This window comes from Mustela putorius, unplaced genomic scaffold, assembly GCF_011764305.1.
Source record: "Mustela putorius furo isolate JIRA1106 unplaced genomic scaffold, ASM1176430v1.1 tig00000275_pilon_pilon_pilon, whole genome shotgun sequence".
NCBI lineage: Eukaryota > Metazoa > Chordata > Mammalia > Carnivora > Mustelidae > Mustela > Mustela putorius.
In genome coordinates, this window is record NW_025421341.1 from 14,850,256 (window position 1) to 14,877,325 (window position 27,070).

The following is a 27,070-nucleotide window of genomic DNA, read 5'->3' on the forward strand; positions in this document are numbered from 1 at the left end:
AGAGGAGAGGAAAGCAGTGCAGATGCAAACTATAGGGAAGCAAAAAGTGAAGTGAGAACAAGAGCCGGGGAAAGGGAACTGCAGAGGATGTAAATCAAAAAAATCTAAAAAACTCAAATTCTGTGAGGATTGGGAAATCTAAAACGCTTATATTGCCAGAAGGAAGGTCAAAGAAAAGAACAGGCCTGCAGGCGAGGCCCCGCCCCCATCCCCCTGGGCGGACAGCCCCGACCCCCGGGGAGGCGGGACTTCCTCCCGGCGGGCAGCTGCTTCCGGTGGAGTCCGGAAGACTCTACCGGGAAGGGGCTAAAACTGCGCAGCCAATCGGGGCAACACTTTCGCCTTACCGGGAGACTCGTGGGTAACTTGCTCTGGGGAATCAGCACCATGGCGTCTGGCTGCAAGATTGGCCCGTCCATCCTTAACAGCGATTTGGCCAATTTGGGGGCCGAGTGTCTCCGGATGCTCGACTCTGGGGCCGATTATTTGCACCTGGATGTAATGGACGGGTAACTCCGCGGGGCTCGGGTCAGGGTTGCCGCGCGGGGCGGGCTCGGCGCACCTTTATTGAGTGCCTGTTGGGTGCACGGCTTCCCTGTACCGCGGAGCGCGTCCCTCGAAACGCGGTACTGAAAAAGGGACTGGGGTGAGAGTCCTGAAGGCCCTTCCTGGAGCGGACCCGAGGCCGAGTCCTGGGCTGCGACCGCGTCCCAAACCTCCACCTTTTCCCCTCCCCCCACGTAACGTGTGGTCTCCCAGCCCTTGGGAGCGGGTCGCAGTCGTAAACCTCCAGGACACGTCTCTCATTTTCAGTTAGAGAAACTGAGGCCCAAGGGGATAGGCATGACTTGCCCAAGCTCATATAGCTAGTTAGTGGCAAAGCTGGGGAGACAGGTTTGGGTAACGACCAAGAGCTCGGCGCCTGTAGTGAGGTGGCCCGATTGCCCGAGTCTGCCATGGGATGGATCCCCTGGGACAAGCCACTTAACCTCATTGAGCTTCAGTTTCATTCAGTGAGAAATGGGGGTGATGATAGAACCTACCGCTTAGGCAGCTTTGGAAGATGAAATGAGCTAACACGTAAAGCACACAGTGCCTGGCATACAGTAAATCCTCTGTAATTATTAGTTGTTGTATCATTGTTCGAATTTTGATGTTCCTGTTTATTTTCTCTTCAGGCACCCTGCTCTTCAGGGAGGTCAGTTTTTTGTAAGTAATTTTTAAGCACTGTAGTTACAGCACCTAATACTGTTCAGAATCAGGGTGATGCTAGTTTGTTGAAGTTGGCTGTAAAATGTGGAAGTGAGCCTAGAGAAAACAGTAGGACTCTCTCAGGATTACACAACATTGTGACAGAGTTGCAAATTGTGTTTTCTTGGGCTCCCCAAGTAGTTTTTTTGAGCCCAGCTGATAACTAGCCTGGATAACAGCCATTACCTTGGCTTGGGGCAGAAAAATAAATTTATTTTAAATAGGTGAAACTCCTCCTGTGTGATCACATGCAAATTTGGAAATTTGTGTTATTTACAAAAGACGATCAGTGACTTCCTTTTCTTTTTAATGTCACTCCTGTTACAAGAGTTTTGTCTTCCTTTGTTCTGTCTGGTTAAATCGTTTGTTTCCCTTTTGCATCTCATTCAGTTATCAGTATCCCAACTGGTAATGGCGAAATCTTGGTCTTAGAACACCAAGAATTCTAGGCTGAGTGTGTGAGATTAAGTATTATCTCTCACAGAAACTTGATTTTTGTTGCGCTATCATAGACATAATTCTGCTTTTCTGGAAAGTTCTGAACTTTTACATGTAACTGAATGGAGTGTGTACTTCATGTCCAGGACACAATTTTGTGTCGGAGATACCTACCTGAGGATAGAGCGGGCTACAAGTGTACGTGTGTTGTCTTTTTAATAAGCAAAGCGGTTTGGTTTTTTAAGTAAGTTTTGTACCATGTTTAAATAACTGGAAAAAATTTGTTTCTGTTCACAGGTTAGGAATATTAATGATAACAGTAGTAGCTAATATTTTTGAACACTTAACTATTTCTGTTCTGATGCTCTTTGTGGTTTAACTCACACAACCTTATGGTACTGTTATTGGCATCAGCCTGGGACAGTGGGGAATTGGACATAAAGAGGTCAAGTCACCTGTCTGAGGTCTCCTAGTTAGGAAATGGAGGAGCCAGGATTAGAACAGGCAACAGCTTGTGTTGTCTCAGAAACTATTGTCTTCTGTGGGAACTGAGCTTGTAGAGAACGAGTCACACATTCTTTTTCCTCAAAGAGTAACTATAGACTTATTTTTGTTATTTATTTCACGTCTCTGCTGCTAACGCTGTAAACTCCCTGAAAGCAGGGTCTCTTTGGCTCACCTCAGTTCTCCTCAGGTAAAGCAGCATGACAGGCTTAGTTATAATTGGCTGAATGAATGATTGGTTCTGTCATAATAGAGGTTTTTCTAAGTGAATCACTTTTGACCCCTCCCAGCCCTATGGCAAACCTGGAGCTTATTAAGATAAAAGTATTTGTTTTTTATTGATGCCTTTCCCTCTTTACCAAGTAACCTCTTGGTTGGACAAAATTAAATCCAACAAACACCATTTTAAAGCCCTTTCCCTTTTAACATTCACAACTTTTTGAGCTAAGAGGCATTTTTATCCCCCTTTGCAGAAGTGGAAACTAATTTAGGGATGGTCAGCCTCTTTCTGATGTCCTACCAGAAGAGGCAAAGCTGGCTGTTTTCTTAGACCAGGTGTATGAAAGTGGGGGTGTGGATTCCCTTATCCAAAGTGGCCAGCCACAACTTACCTTCCCTCCAGAGATTGCCTTCATGCTTTTCGTTTTCCTGGTCCCTTTAAAAAAAAAATCTCCGGTATTACAATTTGGATGCACCTGTTTCTCTCTGCAGCCCCCAGTTTCTCTACTAATTAAAACTGAATGTCTTCATCTTGAAAGTCAGGAATGAGTTTTGGGAATATTGAGGGAGTGGGGGTGGGGGCAGTGCACTAGTCTGGTTGATACTTGAAAAGAAGGACAGGTGAGTTCTCTAGAAAAGAAAATTAGGATGCTTATACACCTGTCACGACCGGCAGTGACCAGAAATGTGCTGGTCCTGAGTGTAGGAACAGAGGAAATACGCAGTTTCTAAATGGGTCACCAGGATTTGAAATTGGGGAGCTTTCACATTAGTACTGGGTTGCTGACCTTTGACAGACATCCAGAGATTTGCCTGTAGTGGGTCCCCAGTCTCATGAGGCCACAGTGGGCCGGAGCTGAATGGTAGCCACCGTTAGCTAGGCTCGTGGATGTTCTTCATTTGTCTCCTCTGCCCATCTGCCCTGTTGTGCTCCGCCATGTTTTCTGCCAGCCCCTGTAGGCACATGAAGTTGTGTTTCCTGATTCTGAGGAAATGTTTTCTGGTTACAGTCTTGCTACATTTTAGATCAGCCTTAGTCGTAGTCTTAGCATCTTAGCCTTGCTGGGAGATCTGGTAAAGGTTTTATCTGTCTGAAATCGATTGTATGACAGTTACAAAGTTTAAGGTTCATGATGATACATGATGAAAGAGAAAATAATTGTATTCCTGTGTTGGAAACCAATTATAGCTTAATCTCAGTAAGTCTCTTGTGGGGGGGGAGGAGATACTTTTTTATTGTGTTTTCTTCTTTGCAGACTTCAGTACGTACCTTTAAGGGAAAAAAAGACAGTATAATGGTGAAACAGGCTTCCTTGATGAGATTTCTCTTCATGATAGTGAAGTAACTTGGTATTTTCCAAGCTAGTCTAAGAACTCCCAGGGGAATCTGTTGAGAATTTAGATTCTCAGGTCCTCTTTGGTGTCGTAGGGTTGGAGGAGGGCGGGTAGATACTTTCGTGAGGGGTGCGCCCAGGGTTACTGTTGTCAGGCAGATTAAGACCCCCTAACTTCCATGCTTGGGTTTGTTGCCTTTTTTGTTTCGGCTTAAGCATAAGTCTTTTGTTTCTTCTGAGGATGTCGGTAGGTTTCTGTCCTTCGAGTGGCCGAGGTGAACCCAGTGTATAGCTGTGGTCATCAGTGCAGTTAGTCCAACCATTTGAGGATCAGTCGTTTTAGGTAATATTTTATTCTTGTTTCCCAATAAATAAAAGGTATATTTGTTTTTTTCTCCTGTTTTTCTCAAGATGTGTGTATGTAGATACATGTGAAAGTAGACAGTCTATTTTGGTTATAAAGGCAGCCTAAAGTTGAGGCAACAAAAGCCCTTCCAAGACCATGCAGCAAATTACAAGAACAGGGAACAAAATCCAAATCTTCTGTTCTAGAGTTGTATAATATCCAATAAGCCTCACTGTCTGCTTCCCTGGTCCTCACCTCCAAGTTCTGAGTAAACACAATAAGCATCTTATCTGTAGCACAGGCAGTCACTGCTCTTAAGTAAACAGTAGAATGATTTCCTAAGTACTGGACAGCCAGCCTCCAAGGACCACAGTGTTTGCAGGTGTCCCTACTTACCCAGTCCCTCTTAGAGTGTCCTGATTCCTGACCTCTCCTCCTCCCCTGAACTTTCTTTCTTTTTTTTTTTTTTTGGTTAGTCGTCAGTAGATGGGCAGGTGAGCATAATAGTTAAGAACCTGAACTTTGGAGCCAGATGGCCTGTGTTTAATGCCTACCTCTGGCACTTACTGGCTGTGTGACCTTGAGCCTCTTTTCCTTGTCTATAAAGTACAGGTATTAGGAGTACCTACCCCCTCGTGTGGTTTAATGAGTTCACATTTGGAGCGTGCTTAGAATGGTGGCTGGCCCATGTCAGTCTTAATTTTTTTATGAGCACTTATTCTGTCCTCTAAGCTTAAGGTGTTGATCATGGTGTATTCTCTGTTCAGCTCTACAAATCTGATCAGTTGACAGTCCTGTCATGTGTATCTGTCTTCATTTCCATTCTTAGTGTTCTTGCCATTTTCCAACACCCCCTCCTTTCTTCCAGTGGACTGCCCGGTCCACCATTCTGTTTCATTATTTGCACTTCATTTTTTATTTGCTTCTTGCTTTAATATTATCATTATCATTTTAAGTCATCTCTACACCCACTGTGGTGCTCGAACTCACAACTCTGAGAAGGGCAAAAGTCACAAGCTTCATGGACTGAGCCCGCCTGCTTCTGGCTTTAAAACCTCACCTCACTTTTACCATAGCATGGAGTCCACAACCACCGAGCTTGGCGTCCGATACCCTTAATGTGACGTAGTCGGCCTCCTGTTCTTCTCATGCTCGCCAAGCTGACCACCACCTCTCCTTCTTTGACGATGACTTGCTTATCTCTGCCTTTGCTTCATTTATTTTCCCACCTTTACGAATTCTCTTTATTCTGTAAATCTTGTGATCCTCCCCTCTTTTCAAGTGCCATATTACTTTCATATTGCCCAGTTTTTGTCTCGCTTTCCTTGCAATCCCCGTGTAGGGTAATATCTACTACTTTTAACCAACAAAGCCCAGAGTTCAGTGGATTAGTATTAAAAGCTTGTTCTGGGTCCTGCCCCGGTTGAGTGTGAACGTCCCTCCCTGAAGAAATTCGGGGACGTTGTCTCCTTCCGTCTTATGACTCTGCCAGTCCCTCAGGGTTTCTCCACTGATAAGAAGGTATAGTGAGAGCAAAAAAGGAATACTTCTTAACCTCCTGGGTTCTGTAGTGCCACCATCACTTAAATTCACAGTCCTTTGGTGAGCTCCAGTTGCACGGGCCACCTGGATATATGAAAGGAGTTGGCTCTCACCAACAGCTGGGACCGCAGGGTCATGGCTTCTGTTGAGGCCTGAGCCATCCCTTGCCACTGATATGGTAAGCTTCTCTAGGTAGGCAGGAATTCCCGTATTTCTGTATAAAACCCGGGCTTGTCCTTGTAGAGAGGGAGTTTTGTTAAACACTGTAGTGAGCTAGTTATAGAAGGACTACCTGAAGTAGGTTATGGTGTGAAGGACTTTGGGTCGGTTGTGAGGAAGACCTCGTTTGAATTGTGCTGCCACAGATTATGAACTGGGTGACTTAAGGAAGTTATTTATCCTGTGCTCTTCAGGTGGAGATCGAACAGCTGTCTTGAAGATGTAATGAAAGAAGGTACAGCACCTGGCATGTTGTAAACCCTCCGGAAATGGTGGTTATTAATATACACATCAAGCTTCTTTGCTGATAATCTTTAAGAAATGTTAAATTGTCATTTGTGCCCTGTGATTGAGGTGGGTTAGAAGTAGCCACAGGCATCCTGTGACAGATGAGGGTTTGAGACCCGTGTTAAAGTCCAGAACTTCCTAACTAGTGTGTGACTTGGGCAAGTCATAACTTTTGGGTTTTGATTGTCTTCCTTCCATTTTTACCTGTTGGATGATGAATTACAGAGTTAAGTCTTGTGCCGTTGTTAGGATTTGTTGACATATCAAGGCAATAACTCCTTTGTAAAGCTGAAATTATTGAGATGTTTTTGGTATTGTTTAATACTGTTGATGTTAAATACTGCATTGAAAAATACTGCAATCACAGATGATCCTCCTAACCCCCAGGAGAATACATTTGAGATAAATACAGAAACTGAGTCAAAAACATTTTCAGAGTAAGATTTTGTTTGTCTTATAGGCATTTTGTTCCCAACATCACCTTTGGGCACCCTGTGGTAGAAAGCCTCCGAAAGCAGCTAGGCCAGGATCCTTTCTTTGGTAAGTGGGTGTTGTGCTGTCGGAAGCCGGATGTGTTGCTCGAGTAAAGGAAAAGGAGACGGTTTATTTCTCAGCTTCCAATCTCATCTTGAACCCTTTCGCCTGCTCTCTGTGCCGAGGCTCCATTGGCTGCTTGTAATAAGCCAGACTCTTTCTTGCTTCAGGGCCTTGGCAGTTTTCGCTGATCTCTTTGCCTGGAACACTGCTCACTTGGCCGGCTCTGCCTTATCTTTTGGGCCTGAATTATTGGCATTTCCTCAGAGAGACCTTTCTGAGCACCCCATCCTAGATTAACCTTTGTCCAGTTACCGTGTCACCTTCTGAATTTTCTATCTAGAACTTCCTTCAGTCAGATTACTTTTATCTAACTGTAAACTCCTTTAGAGCAGGAATTTAATCCCCTTCGTTTACTATGGCTTTCCTAGACGTAATCGTAGACAGAAAGTTGGAGTTTAGTGTAATTATTACATCTGAATTTAGAAGTGAAACCAATTATTTCATGCAAATTGAAGTTTCTGCAAGTGGGGCCAGTGTATATGCTCCACTGTGATGTTGTAGGATAAGGTGAGTTAAGACTTTTAAGAAGACCCAGTAACCTGGAGGTTATTTCTCATAAACATGGATTTAGTCCTCACGTTGTTATTAGTCTTTTAAATGAAGTTAGCCGTGGCTTAAACTTAGATTTTTTTTTTTTTTTGGTAGATTATGGACCAATTTTATGAAGGATTCTAGCTGCGCAGCCCTATATGGTCGTCACTAGCCATATGTGGCTTTTAATCCTTCAGATTAAAAGAAATGAAAGATGAAGCTTCTCGGTGGCATTAACCATATCGCAAGGCTCTAGATAGCCACGTGAGTCTGGTGACTGCTGCATTGAATGGTGCCATTTGTGGACCGTGGCCATCCTGGTGGAAGTGTCTCTCGGGCAGAGCCTTATGGTATCCATGGACTTTGCACGAAAGAAAATGTACCTTATCAGTTTATGTAGCAGAAGGGAAACCGTATTCGATTAGCACATTCACCATTTTGAAATTTTCAGATAATCCTCTGATGATCTAAACTTTTTAATTACATTTTAAAAAATGAATTTACCAAGAAAAATTTGTCCTTAGGAATATCAGAGGTGAATACAATAAGTAACCTTGTTTGTGCCTGCTGTGCCATGACTGCAGAGTCCTGTGCATCTGGCTTTGTATGGATTTAAATGAATTATTTTTTCCCTTTTCTCTTTCATTGGACTCCTGGCATCACTTCTCATTGCTGTCTGTGTCTCCTGTGTTTGTGCCTGTCTTACCAACCCTATTGACACGACCACGCGCAGTCTGCTTTTTCTTTCTGCTTTCAGTTTCTCTGCCGATAAACTTGCTCATCAGTCTTTCTAGAAGTGGGTCTGCAGTAAAGATGAATGGATTTCAAATGCTCTGATGTTCGGGTTTGTGACCTTTGTTTCTTATACTAAGAAGTGTGTTTTTTGTTTAATTCTTGGATCTCGGTCATTGTCGGGTAACTGATTCATGTGTATATTCTAAGAAATAATTCACAAGTTGCATGTGTAACTGCTAAAGTTCTGAACTGTTCAATCTCAGTATTGAGTAGAAATAACCATTAAGCAATCAAGTGATTGGGAAAATCTTTTGGTTTTGTGTTCTTGTTCTTGTTTTTGTTTTGCGGTTCTCTAAATCCGTGGTCTTCGGGTATGGTCTGAGCACCCACAGGAATCCCTTGCAGATGGAACAGGAGGCGAACACTGTTTTCATAAGATAGTGTTATTTGCCATTTTTTATACTGATAGTACAAAAGCGGTGGTGAGTTTGTGTGGCCCGAATCAGAGCAATGGTATTGAAGGATCCAAGGAGTTTCTGTGTTACTCTTCGTCAGCCTTCATAGTAAATATCCTTGTTCATAGTAAATATCATAGTAATATCCTTGATATTTCATAGTAAATATCCTTGAAGAATCAGTACTGATTACTAACTACCGTAAATCTTGATACTTAGGTGAGTTTCTTTTACTACTCTGTGTGGCAGAATGGGAAGTACATATGAAGCATTTCTCCTGCGTACGGGGTGATGATGGTTTTCTCAAGGAAAACCACTTGCACCACCCTGAGCTGTGAACTGACTGGCCGCCTTTCTCACCAACACTATTTTCACTTGAATGAACAGCCGGCAGATGAACTGTGGTTATCAGACTCCGGTATCTTACTGCCATTTTCTTTGAAATAACTGAGTTAGCCTGTCACTTCAAGGGAGATACCTCATTTTTGTTTCCACTGATAAAGTTAGAGCTTGCAAGTGAAAATTGGAATTTTGAAAAACTTGTGTCTGCCTCTGTGAGGTCAGTAGCTTTCTGCTATTTACAGCTGTTCCGATAAAATCTGTAGTGATATTAACAAGTGGGATTTTCTGATAGAATATAGTGAAATGTGTCACTCTTTGGAAGATCTGTGTCAGTCAGTGAACTGGTACTTAAAAGATCCATTTAAAGTGTATTAGGATAGGCCCACAGCTTTCAGTGTAACAAAGTGCAGACTGGGAGAGTTTACAGATGCCACATTGCAGCTAACCTTTATAAAAGTCCTACTTGTCAAGTCTTGAGGTAGAAATAGAAGAATATCTGCACTAGTCTGAAATAACTGTGCCCCTCCCTTTTCCGTGTACTTTTTTCCCTTCACATAAAACAACATAATGCAACCGACTGAACGCAGAGCAGATGTGAAAATAGAGAGGTCTTCTGTCAGACCAGACAGTAGGAACTTAACAAAAGTGTAAAATAGCGTCACTCTTATATCAACGTGATAGATTTATTATTGCTTATTATTTTTAAGTGAATTAATAAGTAGACACTTAAACATTTCTGAGTTTGAATATTTTTTTAAGATTTTATTTATTTATTTACAGACAGAGATCACAAGTAGGCAGAGAGACAGGCAGAGGGAGAGAGGGGGAGACAGGCTCCCCCCTGAGCAGAGAGCCCAATGTGGGGCTCGATCCCAGGACCCTGAGATCATGACCTGAGCTGAAGGCTTTAACCTACTGAGCCACCCAGGTGCCCTGAGTTTGAATTTCTAATACATTTTAAATATTTATAAATATAGCCCACATCAGCAGCACTTCAGGAATTGTCAGTAATTCTTGATGGAAGACTGATGACGGAATGTTTGAGAACTGCTGACCTCAGTATATTAACTATAGGCAGTTCCACTGACCCGTGGCTCTCTGAACACTGGAGATTGTCCAGTGAGGGCTGCCCATGGGGCCTGCATACTGGAGAGTGCACAACATAGCAGTCTGGTAACTTAAGAAACGAGTAAACTAGATATTTTAAAGCAGACTGATTTTTTTTTCCCTTGCTGTTTATTGTTTAGAACACAAAGAAATAAACACCAAATAGAGTCTGTCTTTTAAAAACAACGTTTTACCTATTAATCTAGGTTTTATTTTTGTTACTTTTGTTAGTTTGGAAATACAAACTTTAACCTTGGCTTCATTTGTCAAGCAGTATTCTCTTTTTCCTGATAGTTTTCAAAGTATTGCATTTTATGGTCTTAGTCGAGTTCTGGAATACTAGAAATTTTTTTTTTCACTCGAGCTCAGCTGTATCAAGTATGCGTCCTCTGGCAAAAAACAAACAGTCTGACAACTCTTCTTAGCACATCCATCTGGCAGAGGAATATTTACTGTTTTCTTCCTGACAGCAGCATTTCTTGATTCAGCCTCTTTTAAGCCACCTTCTTCTCATTAATTGCTCCTGTGTTTGAAGTCCGGATCCCACGGAAGGCCACCCTGTGTCCCCTAGCCTGTCTCTGTGATGAGCTCTCTGGTTAGGATGCGGTCAGACCTGCAGTTTCTCCCACGCGTTCCTGGCCCCTGCCCCCTCACCGGCCGCCGTGGTAGCCCACGGCCCCTCCGGCTGGCCGGCCGCTGCTGCAGAGCCAGAAGCCCTCCGCTTCTCACCAGCCTCGGTGGCTGCTGTTGTCCTTGCTTCCCTGGGTGACCGCCGTGGCCTTCTCCGTGAGATCTTGGCATTTCGCTCAAGATCCCACCATGTCCCCCCGTCTCATTCAGAGTCAAGCCCAGTGGCTTCAGAGCTCTGTCCTGAGTCTACCCACCCTGTGCCCCTTTGACCTTACCTGTTCTCCCCTCCCCTTGCAGGGCTCCCCCCCCTCCCCCCCGGCCCCGCAGCCGGCCACACTGGCTGTATTAACTCCCATGCCAGTGCGTACTGTGTTTACTTCTTTTCTTTATGGTGTGTCTCCCCTACTAAGAATGTAAGCCCCATGTCAGCAGAGGCTTCTGTCCATCTGGTTTTGCACTGTCCCTGGGGCCTCGAGCAGTTAATGGTGCAGTAAGTGCCCCATTAAGATATTGGTAGAATCATTTAATTTAGCTCTTTTATTTTATAGATGAGGAACTAAGTCTACATAGATAATAGAACTTTTTAAAAGTTTTTTAGAGTGGCATTTCCTGGACCTAGGTTTCCTGAGTTCTAGTTCTTATCATATACAGCACCATATGCTTTGGGTGGAAAAATGTAGGGTTTTTTTGGTAAGTGAGTTTAACCAAAGCCCTGTCTAGCTACAGAAGGGTAATTATTTAAGAATTACTTTAGTGCCAAATAGTTCATTATCCAAAGCAGCAAAAACGGTGGGCTGGCTTCAGTTATCTGAGCCAGGTAGTTTCCTTTCAGTAATATTTAGGAGTTGTGTCTTTCCTTTCTAGACATGCACATGATGGTGTCCAGGCCGGAACAGTGGGTCAAACCAATGGCCGTGGCGGGAGCCAATCAATACACCTTTCATCTTGAGGCTACTGAGAACCCAGGGGCGTTGATTAAAGACATTCGGGAGAATGGGATGAAGGTGAGAAGGCAGCAGGGACTGTAACATTCTCTGCCGTTCGCTGTCACTGTGGACGTTTGGGTGGAAGACCAGAAGTGATCGGCGGACCAGACCGGACTGCGGCAGCTGTTCTTCAGCTGAGAAACCAGCATTTAAGTATAACTTGTTTGGGAGACAGGATTTCTAGATTCCACTCATGTTTCCTGAAAATGACTGCCTTTTAGAAACATTTACATTGGGGTAGCCTTGTTGACTTTAAAAAAGTACTTGTAATCTGAATAATTTATGCATTCCCTGTCTGTGTCTGTTCTGTTCTCTAAGAGTAGATACTTCTACTGGGTCTGATGTACACAGTTATAAAATATGTAAAGAATTGCTAATGTGATGTAGCAAATTTGTCTCTGTTATTATAGGTTGGCCTTGCCATCAAACCGGGAACCACAGTTGAGTATTTGGCACCATGGGCTAATCAGATAGATATGGCCTTGGTTATGACAGTGGAACCTGGGTTTGGAGGACAGAAATTCATGGAAGATATGATGCCAAAGGTAAAAAACTCTTTCATTTGGGGGTGAGGCTTTTGTTGTTTGTGCTCATTCAGTAAGCGTACATTGAACCGCTTGTGTATTTTAGACCTGTCTCGCTCTGAAGGTGATGTGGGAGGGAGGCCTACAGGTCACTGTAATATGGTGTGACAGGAGGTGCCCTAAAAGATGGAGGTTTGGAAATGAGGAAAAAAATTTAACATCTTCATCTTGACATTTTCTTTCAAAGCTGTTATCTTTGTAGCCTTCAGACCTCTTGGGAGATCTCTTTTCATTGCGTAGTAGGGTTTTGTGTTTGTCTTATTGGCATGAGGTATATTCGCTGCAAAGGCATGACAGACTGAATGCTGTTTCCCAAACAGAACAAGCCTTGCTTTTATGAAACTGAATTTGTTTCAGTATATGAAAAAGGAAAGTATCCCCAGTTGTCGTTTGTATTCATACAAAGTTATCTGTGTGATGGGGTGCCTGGCTAAGCATGCAGCTCTTGATCTCCGGGTTCTGAGTTCGAGCCCCCCGTTGGGTATAGAGATCACGTAAAATAACTAAATAAGTAAGTAAACAAATAAATAAATACTGTGTGAGATATTTGGAGTTGTGTTGCAGCGGCTGATGATGGCTCTCTGATTTTTTGTTTATTTGGTTTTGTTTCCCCCCCATGTATCCACCATAGGAGTCACTTGTTTTTTCGTGTATATCTAGGTTCATTGGTTGAGGACCCAGTTCCCATCCTTGGACATAGAAGTCGATGGTGGAGTAGGCCCTGACACTATCCATAAATGTGCAGAGGTGAGACTGCTCCGCAGCTGTGACCCAGACCCGTTTCCTTTCAAATGTGTCTAGTAGGATGTTGTCTTGTGTGCCAAAGAGATTTCCCCTTCATTTCCTAAATTGCCTTTCTTTCTGGGAAGAACACTTTTCTTATTCAAATGTAAAACTATGAAAATGAAGAGCAGTAAGTGATATATTCTCAGTTACACGTTCATTAAGAAGTAAGTACCAGCTATCTGAGTGATGCCGAAGGAAGTTTTTCGGTTTTTGTTTCTGGGTTTTGTTTTTTTGTTTTGTTTTGTTTTTTTAAAGAATATGCTTAATGCCAGCCTTTCCAAAATTACTAAGTTCTAGGCCTTGGAGCAAGACATTTTTCCAAAACACCGAAAGAAAACATACCTGCTTATAAGGGGAAAAGATGGTTATTTTGTGTAACTGAGGTGTATTAGTTACTAGTTTGTCCCTTGCAAGAACTGAGCTGTTTCTGGTGGAAATCTAGGTTAGGGTTAGCGTTAGCGTTAGGGTTAGGATTCTCTATGTAGAGGTGGGATGAGTTTTCCCAAGTAACTGGCCAAGCCGGTTAGGCCCTCAGTTTCATAAGAGGGTGCCAGCCAAATGATCTCAGGGTTGTGAGATCAAGCCCTGTGTTGGGCTCCACGCTCAGTGTGGAGTCGTCTTAAGATTCTCTCTCTCCCTCTGCCCCTCCTGCTCATGCTCTCTCTTTGAAAAATAAATCCTTTAAAAAACGGGGTAGGGGGGTGCCAGCCCCTTCGGTAATACTGCAGGCCATTAAAGTTTATATGGTCTATTTTTGTTAAGTGACATGCTCTAATCTGCACTTTCAGTGTTTTGTATAAATGCCATACTTTTCTGCCTGGTACTTCTCAAAAGCTTGGCTGTGAGATATTTACGAAAGAGGAGTGGCCCAAACAATTAGTGAGCATATATCCTTTGACCACTTTTCACTGAACTGTGTTTTTGCTGCTGGGCTTTTCCTGCTTACATGTTACGCTGTAATCCTATAAAACTAATGCTTGTTTTCATTTTTATGAGAATTGTCTTTGGAGATGCAGTGTGCTGTATGACAGTGTCTCTTGGGAGAATTTTCCTCCCTTCCAGGGCCTCTCCCAGTAGCTTCCTGATACTTTGTTCTGGAAGCAGATCACAGGACAGATTGGCTTTCCCTCCTCGAGTCAAATCCGGGGAGCTCAGAACTAAATTTGGACTTACCTTATATGCTTTTCTCTGTGATTTCTTGGCTTCCACATTAAGAAGTATCTCAAAAGTCTTTCTTAAACCCTTCAAAGTCTTTGTGGGATGCAGTGAAGCATGCATTAAAACATGTTTCATTCTTTCTGACATCAAAATGAGAAAATTTAATGTTGCCATATTTTATAGTTTCACATTTTAGCAGTAATTGTCTACCAATTCATATACTGTTGACTCTTGAAGAACATGGGTCTGAACTGCATGGGTCCTTTTTTACAGTATTGTATTTCCCATATAATTTTTAACAATTTTTCTTTTCTTTAGCTTACTTTATTATGAGAATATAGTACATAATACATGTAACTTACAAAGTATTTATGAATCAGCTATTTATGTTATTGGTAAGGCTTCCAGTTAATAGGAGGTGATTAGTAGTTAGATTTGGGGGAGTCAAAAGTTACACGTGGATTTCTGACTGCACCGTGGGTCAGGACCCCTGACCCCTGCATTATTCAAGGGTCAACTACATAAAGATTAAAAGATACTTTGTTTTCTTTCTTTTTTTTTTTTTTTTAAGATTTTATTTATTTGACAGAGAGAAACCACAAGTAGATGGAGAGGCAGGCAGAGAGGGAGGGAAGCAGGCTCCCCGCTGAGCAGAGAGCCCGATGCGGGACTCGATCCCAAGACCCTGAGATCATGACCTGAGCCGAAGGCAGCGGCCCAACCCACTGAGCCACCCAGGCGCCCCGATACTTTGTTTTCTTAATAGCTGGGTCAGCATTGGCATATTTTGGAGTAACCTTAATAGAATTGAGGATTAAAGGTTTTTACAGCTTTTTCTAAATTATTAGCAAAGGTGCAACAGTGTTGCTTATTTTAAAGGTGGTCACAAGTCTGTGATTTCATAAACCCATTTAAAAATAACTTGGTATCTTCACTTGGTAAGTATTTCAACTTTATCTTCATTGAACTAGATTGCTTAAGTCTGTCATCTCAAGGTAGCTTTCGTATGTTCAAGCACTGACAGTGCAAGGGTAGATACTCTAATCCAGAAATTCTGTTTTAAGCCTCTGTGCATCTTCCTTTGAAGCATAACCTGAATGTTTACTTCTTCCAGGCAGGAGCTAACATGATTGTGTCTGGCAGTGCCATTATGAGGAGCGATGACCCCAGATCTGTGATCAACCTGTTAAGAAATGTTTGCTCAGAAGCTGCTCAGAAACGTTCTCTTGATCGATGAAACCACAAGGAGTCCAGTGGTTATGCTCATGTGAATTCTTTTTTACTGGAAGACAAGAGTATTGACTATTGAATCCTATCACAGTTGAAGCAGTGCTGTTTTACTGAGCAGCTATTCATTCCAGTGACTAAAATCTATTCTGCAGAACGTTCCAAGAGGTTAGAAATTGGTGTGTATAACTACCTTTTTAGTGATAGAATTTAAAGATTAGTGTGGTAAAATACCGTTTTTACTGGGAGACTTGATTTTTATAAAGTAAAAATATGGCTGTATTAAGGTTATGAACAGAAGTGTGTCTTAAAGCCTAATGAAGGTGTACTAGCTACTATGAAAAAAGATGTTTTTTTCTGCATTTTAAATCTTCTCTTTTCTTGGTTTTCCAAAGCAAAGGAAGTCCTTATCCCTGTTTCGTGTTATTTTGATTTGTCTGTGCGCATGATAACAGGAGTAGAATGGAACTTGTGAAAAATCTAAGTTTGAATCTGCTTAGGATAGCGCACTGTATTCTTGCTTCTTTAACATCGGTCTTTTACTTTGCACCTTATATTTGATGCATAAAAACTGTAAAAACAGTGTATTTCAGGTGGACTATTCTAAAATTACAAATAGAGATTTTATCAAGTTGTTTTCTTTGTCAGCTCTGCTGGAGGGGCAAGTTATACAGTGATCCCACCCGTTCCTTTTCTTAACAATAATCTTGTGCTAGCTTTGAGCAGAAAGGAAAGGAAAGCTTCTATTTGGAAGTACTATGGAGTTGAATCTGGACTCCTCTCCTTTCCAACTATTTGACTTATTTGACTTCAGCAAATCAAATCAACCAGTCTCTTTGAGTATCTGTTAACTGATTTATACGTTGAATATAATTATAATAATCATGTAAGGTTATATTGAGCATTAAGAGAGATCATAGGCTATCTGTAAAGCTTCTGCTACTATTTCCAGAACTATAGTAGAATTGATGCTCAATACAAAGTAGCTGTCATTTATATTTTGTAGCCTATAAAGTCCTTCAATATAAGCTCATTAAATGCATAAATCAGTCTTAAGAGTAGCAGAACAGGCACTTTTGTCCCCATTTAAAAAATGAAGATACTAGAGCTCAGCAACAGCTTGGTCCCATTGAAAGAACCCAGTGGGGCACAGCAGTTCTGGGTTTGTACTTTTTTTTTTTTTTTTTAACAGATGGAGCCCTTGGGATGTAGATAGGCAAAGGAAGCCTCTTTTATGTAACATTGTCTTATTTGCAGTCTAATTTTACGCTAAAGCAGAACCAGATGGCTGAGGATATTCTGGATACTATGGATTTGACCCCAAGGATATATATTATATTAATCCAGCAAAGACGAGGTAGGCCAAAAGATGACAAGGTACAGAGTTAATCCGTACACTAAATACTTAAAACTGTGTCCCAGATTATACTTTGACCACAAATGTGTTATCTGTTACTTCATTCTTGCCAGTACTCTTGCTATATAATACGTATGGCAGGAAGTAAACAGTAAACTAGTGTCATTAAACTTCTTTAGGCTACTATGAGTTTTAAGAAATAAGGTTTGAAAAATGAGAACATGAACGCTTCCACATGAGAGCTTCCTTGGTGTTTTCTATCCTACAAGATAAAAATTTGTCCTTTTATTTTGACTTAGGAAAGGTTTGTGCCGTGAATAGGTGGCGTTTAATCAAATCAGACCACACGAGGCATATAGAAATAACTTTAATTAAAAAACTTACATAGAAGATTATAATGTCGGACATGACAAAGATTTGAGCTTATTTGCCTAGACAACTTGGGTTTGTCTGGCTTTTGTTTCCTTTTTTAAAAATAAATGTACAGTAAAACTACAGCAAAAATTTGTCAGTATTGAATTTGCATTTTTTTCCTTCCTTAAAGGGACTAGTATAATTTCCAATCCCTAACAAAAAACTTAGTGTCAAATCCCCCCCCGACTAGGCCAGATGGCCAGGATTGTCAGTTCTATGGGTAGTATAACTTGAATAACCTTTTTTTTTAATATGAGAGAAATTGCCTCAGCTTTTACATAGAGAAAGTTATGTGTTAGCTTCAAAAGGAACTTTCCTTAATGTACCCTCCTGTATTCAGTATTGAAGCGTTATCCTTTGAAAAATTTTCTCACTCTAAGATACAAGTAAGAATAGATGCTTATTTGAATTGAGTGAGCTAGAGTAAGGAATAACCAAATTAACTAGAAATACAACAGTTTTTTATACTGTTATATACTGATAGGACTTTCCTGTTGCTTATTTTAAGTTGGTGTCTTCTCTCCATGAGATACATAAAATAGATAAAATTCAGGTTTTCAAAGAGACCAATATTTAACTCTACTTTGTCTTCCTTCATCTGTTAGGAGCGAATGGAAAGTAACCCTTAGTCTAACAGATAACAGTGATTTTAGATAAAGGCATATTGTGTTATCTTGTATAGAAATTTCCATAAATAACTTCTATTGGTTAAACGTGTTTTTTAAAAAATTATCTCCCCATAGCCAAGACTTTTAGATACCTATTATCACTGGAACCTGTGCTTTGTTTAGGGTACAGCTTACATTTCATGGGGTAGTTCATACATGCATTTTCAAGTGGAGTGGTCACTGCGAGTGTTTTTAAAAATGATTGTGTATATAGGTATGTATACGCTATACACACATATGTGTATAATATATTTCTGAAGTAATTTTAATGAATCACCCTAGAAATTACATAGAAATGTACAGGAAAGAGTTGTCGTTTGATGCACAGGTGTATATGTATGTGTGTGTGTACACACACACACACACAGAAAAGTCTTTGAAAAGTCATTTACCCAGTAATGTGATTTAACAACAGATTGCAGCAGTTAATTTTTTGGTGCTTGTGATTTGCATCATAAACACAAAAGACTAGCACTTGTCTTGTAGGTGAAAAGCTAGTTATTCCTGTGGTTCAAGAAGGAAAAAGACCTACCTTGCCTGTTTTATAACAGCATCAAAGATTAATACATGCAGTACATGCTCTTACTCTGGAACTGTGACTGAAGGGGTGGGGGATGGAAAGCAGGGCTTTTTTTTTCCCCCTGTTTTCCATTCACGTACATACTTTTTTAAACCTGTTCCCTGTCACCTATTTTTTTTAATATGAGTAAGTCCTAGACCGAAAGGTTTGTACTCTTCCATTTCGTCTGCCTGCCTTTTTGGATGGTGACTGTTCTCTGGGGCACTGGGACAGAAGGTTTCACCACGGGAGGCTGGGCTCAAACTTTCACTGTGATCCTTCTTTTCATCCTGGCATAGTAAGGCTTCTGTGTCTTCGTCCTTCAGCGGAAAAGTCCGTCGTTCCCACCACAAAGACTGAGAGAGAGAACATTTTCAGTTAAGTTTCAACTGATTTGTTTAAATTCACGTATCAAATGATCCTTAAATGTCAATTTTGTAATTCCTGTTTTGTTCTTTAGCGCATAAATGCAAACTCATTTCGACCTGAGTATCTAGCAACTCAAATGGGTCGTTACTGGGAATTGCTTAAAGACCTTTGGGAATTAGGTTTTCACTGTGCCCTTCCACAAAGAGGAGACACTGTTGTAGGGCATCAGTTTTCATTTTCAGCATCGGAGTATGTTCAGAAAGCCCCTTTCAAGTGTGTTTTGATTCCCTACTTTCATGTCTTCATTTTTGGCCCATAATTATTACAGACACCGTATTGACTCTACCTTCCCCAAACTTTCTACAGTTTCTGATCTCCATTCTAGATCTTGTTCTTTTCCAATACCTCCTTATGAAGAACGGTGCAAAAACATATAGAGGCTGTGTTAGAAAAACACTCCCTGTGAGGTAAGAACTGGATCTATGGGGAGACAGGTAAAAATCTCTTAGAAAAAGAAGAGAAATAGCAGCTAGCATTTACTGTGTCACAGACAAGGTGCTGCTCTCTCTAATAGGTTGGTTTTGTAGTGAAGCTTGGATAGAATTCTCGCTTCAGGGAAGCGAGTATGTGAAATTAGATACTTACACTTTAAGGAAAAGATAAAGTATGTATTAGTGACGGAACTAGAACACTTGAATACATACCCTCTGATTTCTTACATAATAATTTGCAACAAGCACTTTCTACACACACAGCCTTTTAAAAAATTAAAAGGCATTTAAAAGGAGGTTTAACTAGTTGTATATATTCCACTTACCTTGATTTCTTGACTTTCATTTAACGAAGGTGAGCCCTGTGCACCAAGATCCTGGCTCTCTGAAGAGAGCTCAGCAGGACTTCCAGCAGCACAGTGCTGGCCGCCACTGAAGTCACTAGGGTATTCTTTCAAAAGCAAGTCCTGTCCTTCCACATTTTTACTGTAGGCTCTAGCAAGAAAATCAAGAAAATATTTGTTACTTCTTCAGGTCTTAACATTTTATGAACAACCCCAAGGTGTTACTAAATCAATTGAATTTCGTAGCTTTTCTTTAAACAGTCCTGCTCAGAAGATTTTTAAAAATTCATCTGCTGATCGTGCTGATGTTACCTCAAAGACTTAAACAGCATCTTAGAAATAATACTCTATGAATTTGCCAAATTGTAGTAGTGGGTTTGAGTTTGGGGTTTGTTGTTATTATTTTGTTTTTAAATGAGAATGGAGAGTTACTTGACTTCTACAGTCTTGCTGAGTTCCCAGAGAATTCTCTGTTACAATGTCATCCCTGTAGGACTTGATTCACATTTTCCTCTTTACTTCCAGAAAGTTGTATCTTTGGAATGTGGAGAAAGTTGAGAACTGAGTCTCGTGTGTGTGTGTGTGTGTGTGTGTGTGTGTGTGAGAAAACAGCTCTTAGAGTAAGGATCTAATACAAATCTAGTATTTTGAGACCTAAACAGAGAAATGTGTTTTAAAAACAACAGCTGAGGGGTGCCTAGCTCAATCGGTCTAGCTTGTGACTCTTGATCTCCGGGTTGTGAGTTGTAGCCCCAAGTTGGGTTTGGGGAGATTACTTAAAAATAAAGTCTTTAAAAAGAAAAAAAAAAAAAGGCAAAGAAAAATACAGCTGACCCTTGAATAACACAGGGGTTAGCACCAAACCTGCTATGCAGTCAAAAATTGCATGTAACTTTTGATTCTCCCCAAATGTAACTACTAATAGCCTACTACTCTTCTCCAGGAAGCCTTACCGATAATGTAAACAAGCAATTCACATATTTTGTATGTTATATTTATTATATACTATATTCTTACAGTAAAGTAAGCTAGAAAAAAGGAAATGTTACACATTTATAGGACTGTACTATAAAAAGTCCATGTATAAGTGGACCCATATAGTTCATAAAGTTCAAACCTGTGTTCAGGGGTCACCTGCACTAAGTAAATGAGTCCCACACTAAATTTAGTGGACTACCAGACTTGAACATGATCTTGCTCTGTGTGTTTTGGCTATATTAAAACACAATCAAATGTAAATATAAAATACCATGGACTTTCTCAAATATATAATTACTAATTATGTTTTTAGGGTTTTCTTTCCCCCCAAAGTCATATTTTCAAAGTATTTTAGACCATCTGCTTTTTAGACTAGATATGTTTCTTGAGAAAATTTTTTTAAGAACGTGTTTTTTAAGTGGTTATTATGTTAAACTAGATCACCCAGATTCTAATCCCTAGTGTTAGGTCTGCTGTTAGAGTATACTGAAAGGACCTACTTTATCTAGGGAGGATTTCCACATTATTTGAGGAGTTAAATCTATTCCTCAGGCTAACAATAAACATGAGGAAATAGTGGAGGAAAATATAGAAATGCATCTCATCACTGTAATTAGCCAAATATATTTTAAATGTACTCAGTAAATGCCGTGTTTTGCTTCTAGTAAAAAATAACGGATGTTATTCTTCATTTTGAGAGGTATCTCTCATTAGTCATGCAGAATTTTTGTTGATTCTACATGGATTTCATGGTTTGGGGTTGTAAATTGATAACACCTGCCTGCTGTTTCTCCTATGCCACTTGCTTTGTTCCCATAGTGACCATCTGGCTTGCTCTCTCTCTTCATATTTTTTGTGTCTTAGGGAGAAGACTTCATCAGAAAGATCTTCTACCTGGAATTAGAAATAAAGTTTTTCTTTTATCAGAAACATTTTGAAATATGAGAACAGGTGTCAATTCCTCATCAAGAGAACAAAGTAGGAAGAAAATTATAAAGTAAATCTAAATTCAGAGAACAAGTGTTATGAGTGTCAAATTCCAAAATAGAGGGAGTTAACTTTTTGTTTTTTCTTTGAGAACTTTTTCCCTAATCTGTCATTTTGTAGACTTATCTAGATTACAGATAGGTTCACAGTGCTTTGCGTTAAAAAATTCTTAATGCTTAATTCATTCAAAGGTTTATATTGATTGCCCTTTATGGAATATACTGTTCTAGGAATGTTAATAGCAAAGAAAAGTAAAACTGAGGAGATAAAATTCATTTAACTAATGATTTATCTGGAATTCTAAGACTTCAGTGACAGTAGTTTAAGAATCTGGGTTTCCTGGCTAGGCTCCTTTTAAACTAGAGAAGAGCACGTTAAAGGAGGGAGGGCATTAAAAAGTTATTACTGGAGGTTGTAAAACAGAGTCCGTGGGCCTAGAAAGATTATGACAGAAAATGCCTTATATTATATTGCTACTGCAGAATATCACCTTCAAATTAGTCTAGTTATTTGGTATTTTTCCATGAAATTGTTCTTGTCTTAATGGAAGTTTTACCCATACAGGCTCTCCGTCCCTTTCCTGCAGTTCTTGAACTCTGAAACAGTAAGTGTTCCTAATTCATTCGGTGACATAGCCTGATCTGGCCAAATTCTAGAACTATTTTCTGAGAAACAATCTATTCTAAACTCCCTCTATGTCTTATGTGATGTATCTATCATGTTCACATTACTTTCTCAAGTCCAAAGGTTTCCAAAATCAAAAGCCGTTTGCTCCCAACGTTTTGAATGTGGTATTGTAGGCTTAAATATTAAGACTATATCTCTTCATGCAGGAAAATATGACTAATACTGGGAATGAATATAGATATTTATGTAAATTCAGTATTTCAGCAATTTATGTAAGCAAATGATTTGTGTTTTTACTACATTTCTTCATAAATTGTCTTTGCAAATTTGCACAAAAACGTTTTCCTTATGAAACTAATATCCTTAATGAAGAATTTTGTTTTCATAAGTGAAAAAATATCAGTATATGTTAAAATCAGTATATGTTAAGGAGCTTATATATTTCACTTTAGTTCCTCAAATACCAAATTTAAGCAGGCTTCATAATATATAAAGTGCAATTATCCATAAGTGAAAGGAAACTTACCTCTTCACCTACATGGTATTCTTCCAAAGGCTGAAGAACAGCCATCCTCCAGCTGTTGAAGATACAAACCAATTTCAGCTTTTGTTAGCTAAGAGTAGCAATTATATTCTCTAAGCACAGCCAATGAAGTAATGTTTTCTTTTCTCGGGGCTTCCATTAATTCAAATGGTTGTATTTTCATACTTTTTCTTTTTAAAGAGAACAATTTGTGTTATGAAAAAAAAGATGAGAAGGTGAGACTTTTGGCCTTAGAGTAAACGGTCTCTTCTGCATAGCTGCATTCTATACCTAAGAATGTACCAATTTTGAATTCAGTCAGTAGCTGGTGCTACAGTGGCTTGGCAGGGAGGCGGGAGGACATTTGGGGGGGGGGGTTGGAGTATGGAGTATGTGGGTTGGGGAGGTTGGGGGGAAGAGAGCTCTGACTTGAGCATTTGCCAATTTGTGTGAAGACACCCGTCATGGTCTCTCAGGTTTAACTACTGAACCACAGAATTCCTTTGTATTTAACCAACCAACCCAACCAGCCAGCTCCAGCCTTCCAAAGTACATTGAAAAACATCATTGCTGCAGAACATCATAACCACAAATGTTACTTCTTTTATGTAGAAGGTCTCAACAGGTTCTCTGTAGGATTTCTCATATACCTTGTACAGTATTAAGAGCTTTTTAAAAATTTTTAAAAAGATTTTCTTTATTTGAGAGAGAGAAAGAGAGCATGAGAAGGGGCAGGGGCAGAGGGAGAAGCAGATTGCCTGCCCAGCAGGGAGTCCAATGCAGGACTCGATCCCGGGACTGCAGGATCATAACCTGAGCTGAAAGCAGTCCCTTTACCAACTGAGCCACCCAGGCACCTCTTAAGAGCTCTTAGTACCTCAAAGTAATTAGGGATAAGGAAATTTGAAAATCAGCTAGAATAGAGATGGTAGGAATTACTGTAGTTGTCAGTGAGCTTTTATCTCTGTTTTCAAACTCTTCTACTTCCTGCTGCCAAATTCACGTTCTTAAAAAACTACTTTTATTGTTGCTTAAAAAAAACAACTGATGGGCGCCTGGGTGGCTCAGTGGGTTAAGCCGCTGCCTTCGGCTCAGGTCGTGATCTCAGGGTCCTGGGATCGAGTCCCGCATCGGGCTCGCTGCTCAGCAGGGAGCCTGCTTCCTCCTCTCTCTCTGCCTGCCTCTCCAGCTACTTGTGATTTCTCTCTGTCAAATAAATAAATAAAATCTTTAAAAAAAAAAAAAAAAAACAACTGACTAACTTCAGTGCCAGTAGGAAGCAGATCTGTGTGTGGCATTCTGGGACCTCTATAATCTGGTACTGATTTCTTTTCTAGCCATAACTTCATCACGCTACACAAAATCTATCTCCCGTTTAGCCTTGCACACTTGTCTGTGTACCTTTCTGCGGTTTCCCTGTGTGAATAAACTATTCTTCATGACGTCTTCCCAGATCTTCCTACTAATCTGTTGCTGACTTGGCAACAATACCTCAAAATCATAATTTTTGTTGTTTTGACAAGTCTTACCGTCTTATAATGTGAATATTCCTTGCAAAGGTAGTTACTTTCTTTGAACGCTTTTGCAATCTTGTGCAAAACTCCATTTTAAAGATCAAGGATTACTTCTTGTTATACTTATTTACATCCCTAAAGTACCTTTTTGTGCCATATTTTATATATATATATATATATATATATATATATAAATATAATAACTAAATATTACTATATAAAAGACTTAAGAGTGCAGAGTCAGTCAGTCTTAGGAATTCCTAGTTCTTCATAAAAATTGACAAAGTGATAATATATGGCACTTTTTTTTCAGCATGAGTAATATAAAGGTTTTTTTCACCATTTTCCCTCCATGGTTTTACAAGTGGAAGAAGGGAGAGAGGAGCATCTTCCTTTAATTAATTAAAATTTTAACTTCAGTCTGAAAATTTAAGTTTATTCAAGAAAAGGAAGAAAGAAAATAGAAAGATGTAAGTATACATACCTTGGAGTAAGTATTTCCTTATATTGGAGTTTCTCTAACTTAGCTGGGGCAACTAATGACATGGGAATCACAATATTATCTATGTCGTAAGAGCTCTCACTTCTCAGTCTCCGTCGTGCAGTATTCTGCAAAGTAGGGTCACAGTAGTTTTATAAGACGCCCTCTTCTCATGAGGCATACTATAAGTGTTTGATAAATATGTTATGATAGGCCTGAGTATAAAATGTTAACAAAAACAAGAACACTGCCTATCTTGTATAAAACAACACAGTTCCTTCTGTCAGGTATGCAGTGTACATTTGTGTCTGCATACATATAAACTTATTTATAAGACCATAAAAATACGAATACCTTAAGTTTCAAAGTTCTTATCAAAGAAGGTTACCATAAAGTCCCCTAAATATCAAGAAAATGACCGTTTAACAAACACACTTCCTTATTAGGAAAGACTGTGAGAATACTTGGGTGTGTTAACTTAGCAAAGATCATTTTTATAATTTTCATGTATGTGTTCCTGGTCCTTGAGCTTTACAGTTTTTTGTAAATCCTTTTGCCTTTTAACCTGTGTTCTCTGACCAGATGATAAAAGCACAAGAACAATATGAGTGCTGGATTTTTACTAAGCTTCATGGTAAGGAGTAGGAACAGTTAATAATAGTTTTTCACACAAGAAAATAAAATGCCATAATCAAGGATTACTGAGTAATTAGCTCACTAGTTTAAAAAAAAAAAGTTTAATCAAATTTATCGTTACCTAATAAGATATTCCTAAATAAGCCAATATGTGCTAGCAAAGTAAGGCTGTTGTTTACAGATTAACAAAATATTCTAGTTTATCAGCCGGTTTTAAGTCTATAAAGCAGTTTTAGAGTTCAATATGCAAAAAAACCTACTTGTGATGATGAATTCTGGGTTCTTGATATAACATTGACATTAGTAACAGCAGTAAAATTGCTATGGGATCCTGGTTCTGTGCGTTGAAAAGCGAATTCTTCAAATCTGGTTCTTTCTCCTGACATGGAAAGAACCATGGATAATGTTATACATTAACATTAAATAGGTATTAAAATTACTTTCCTGCTTAGGTAACATAATTCCTTATGTTTGATTTTCTTTTTTAAAATTTATGTATCAGAAATTTAAGGAAATGAAAAAGAAATCTTACCCACAGTTCTGTCACAATTATTTCCACTTTCAGGGGCCCTGGCAAGTTTTTATCCAGTACATCTCATTTTTAAAAATCTCATCCCTTCTCTTTATTCTGTTCATGTTTTCTGTAATGCTTATTATTTGGAAGTTAACCTCCAAAGACTTAGCCCTTAATTTTCTCTACTTTTCTTTTATCTTTGACTTTTTGTTCTGATTTCTGGGAGATATCCTTAACTTGATCTTCAGACCATTCTACTTGAGACTTTTTCTACTGAAAGTTCTTGGTCTGTCACTCATTTATACTGTCCTTATTTTATAGATGGAATTTCTCTTTTTCGCTCAGGATATTGATTAGAACTTTGTGGCTATTCTTGGTATTTTCTGTTTCTTCCATGTTTCCTTTTTCCATTTATTTTGATCCCCTATTTGTGAATATGTATTTATTTATTCACTTTACCACCCTTATTTTACTTCTGTACTTAAAAAGCATTTTCCTATGTAGTGTAAAATCTAATACCCAGTCCATATTTACATTTCTCTAGTTGCTAAAAACTGTCCTTTATGGTTAGTAGATTCTTCAAATCAGGATCCATATACTGAAATTGGTTATTGTCTTTTAGGTTTCTTGCAGTCTGGAAGAGTTTGTTTTTCACGACATTTGTTAAGGTGTTCTGCATATTAGGGAGTTATCTAGTTAGCTCTTGTAGTATAGCATCTTACTATTTCTCTTCCTGTATTTCCATCAAACTTGAAGTTAGATCAATTCAAGTGAAACATTTTATATCTTAGGTAATGTGAATTCATAGTGGGTTTTATTAAGAGAGACAAGTATCTTCTGTGTGTTGATACATATACAGCCCTCAGTTTACAATGGTTCAGCTTAGGATTTTTCAACTTTATGATGGTCCAAAAGTGACAGGGCGTCTAGTCGAAATCATACCTTGAATTTTGACCTTTTTCTGGGCTAGCATTATGCAACAGGATACTTCTGCTGGGCAGCAGCAACAAGCCACAACTTCCAGTCAGCCATGTGATCATGAAGATAAATAATCAGTACACTTGCAACCATTCTCTACCCATACAACAAGTCATACTGTTTCAGTACAGTAGTCAATAAATTAACATGGGATATTCAACACATTACTGTTATTTTTTATTTTATTTATATGACAGAAATAGCACAAGTAGGCAGAGTGACAGGGAGAGGGTGAGGGAGAAGCGACTCTCCACCAAGCAGGGAGCCCCAATGCGGGGCTCAATCCCAATGAGGACCTGAGCTAAAGGCAGCTGCTTAGCCAACTGAAACACCCAGGTGCCCTTCAGTGCT

At 39.7% G+C, this 27,070-nt stretch overlaps 2 protein-coding genes across 10 annotated transcripts in view; one reads left to right on the plus strand and one right to left on the minus strand.

The window, feature by feature from the left end:
- Positions 1 to 269: 269 nt before the first annotated feature.
- Positions 270 to 16,335, plus strand: RPE (ribulose-5-phosphate-3-epimerase). 4 transcript variants are annotated; one of them, XM_013063781.2, is made up of 8 exons: positions 374 to 509; positions 1,179 to 1,209; positions 6,048 to 6,088; positions 6,602 to 6,681; positions 11,403 to 11,542; positions 11,935 to 12,069; positions 12,769 to 12,855; positions 15,167 to 16,335. In XM_013063781.2, the coding sequence occupies exons 5-8, from the start codon at positions 11,405 to 11,407 to the stop codon at positions 15,287 to 15,289; spliced, it is 483 nt and encodes a 160-aa protein (XP_012919235.1). In that variant the 5' UTR covers positions 374 to 509; positions 1,179 to 1,209; positions 6,048 to 6,088; positions 6,602 to 6,681; positions 11,403 to 11,404; the 3' UTR covers positions 15,290 to 16,335. The 4 variants fall into 4 exon arrangements, with proteins under 4 accessions (XP_004767083.1, XP_012919237.1, XP_012919235.1 ...); XM_004767026.3 differs by lacking the exons at positions 1,179 to 1,209; positions 6,048 to 6,088 and having other exon boundaries at positions 270 to 509; XM_013063783.2 differs by lacking the exons at positions 374 to 509; positions 1,179 to 1,209; positions 6,048 to 6,088 and adding an exon at positions 282 to 361.
- A 655-nt stretch (positions 16,336 to 16,990) lies between these two features.
- Positions 16,991 to 27,070, minus strand: part of KANSL1L (KAT8 regulatory NSL complex subunit 1 like) — a 136,525-nt gene continuing 126,445 nt past the window's right edge. For 5 of the 6 annotated variants that reach the window (XM_013063776.2, XM_013063779.2, XM_013063778.2 and 2 more), the window contains 7 exons: positions 26,684 to 26,758; positions 25,488 to 25,606; positions 24,595 to 24,719; positions 22,600 to 22,651; positions 21,241 to 21,353; positions 19,464 to 19,632; positions 16,991 to 18,633 (listed from right to left, as the gene is read on the minus strand). In XM_013063776.2, the coding sequence (XP_012919230.1) occupies positions 18,403 to 18,633; positions 19,464 to 19,632; positions 21,241 to 21,353; positions 22,600 to 22,651; positions 24,595 to 24,719; positions 25,488 to 25,606; positions 26,684 to 26,758 (884 nt within the window). In that variant the 3' untranslated portion in view covers positions 16,991 to 18,402. The remainder of the gene's footprint in view (positions 18,634 to 19,463; positions 19,633 to 21,240; positions 21,354 to 22,599; positions 22,652 to 24,594; positions 24,720 to 25,487; positions 25,607 to 26,683; positions 26,759 to 27,070) is intronic. The other variant, XM_013063780.2, reaches the window with a different exon arrangement.

Coding starts and splice junctions, on each gene's coding strand:
- RPE (XM_004767026.3), top strand. CDS start 388: ATGGCGTCTGGCTGCAAGATTGGCCCGTCCATCCTTAACAGCGATTTG. Junction 510..6,601: donor CACCTGGATGTAATGGACGG/GTAACTCCGCGG, acceptor TTTGTCTTATAG/GCATTTTGTTCCCAACATCA. Junction 6,682..11,402: donor AGGCCAGGATCCTTTCTTTG/GTAAGTGGGTGT, acceptor TTTCCTTTCTAG/ACATGCACATGATGGTGTCC.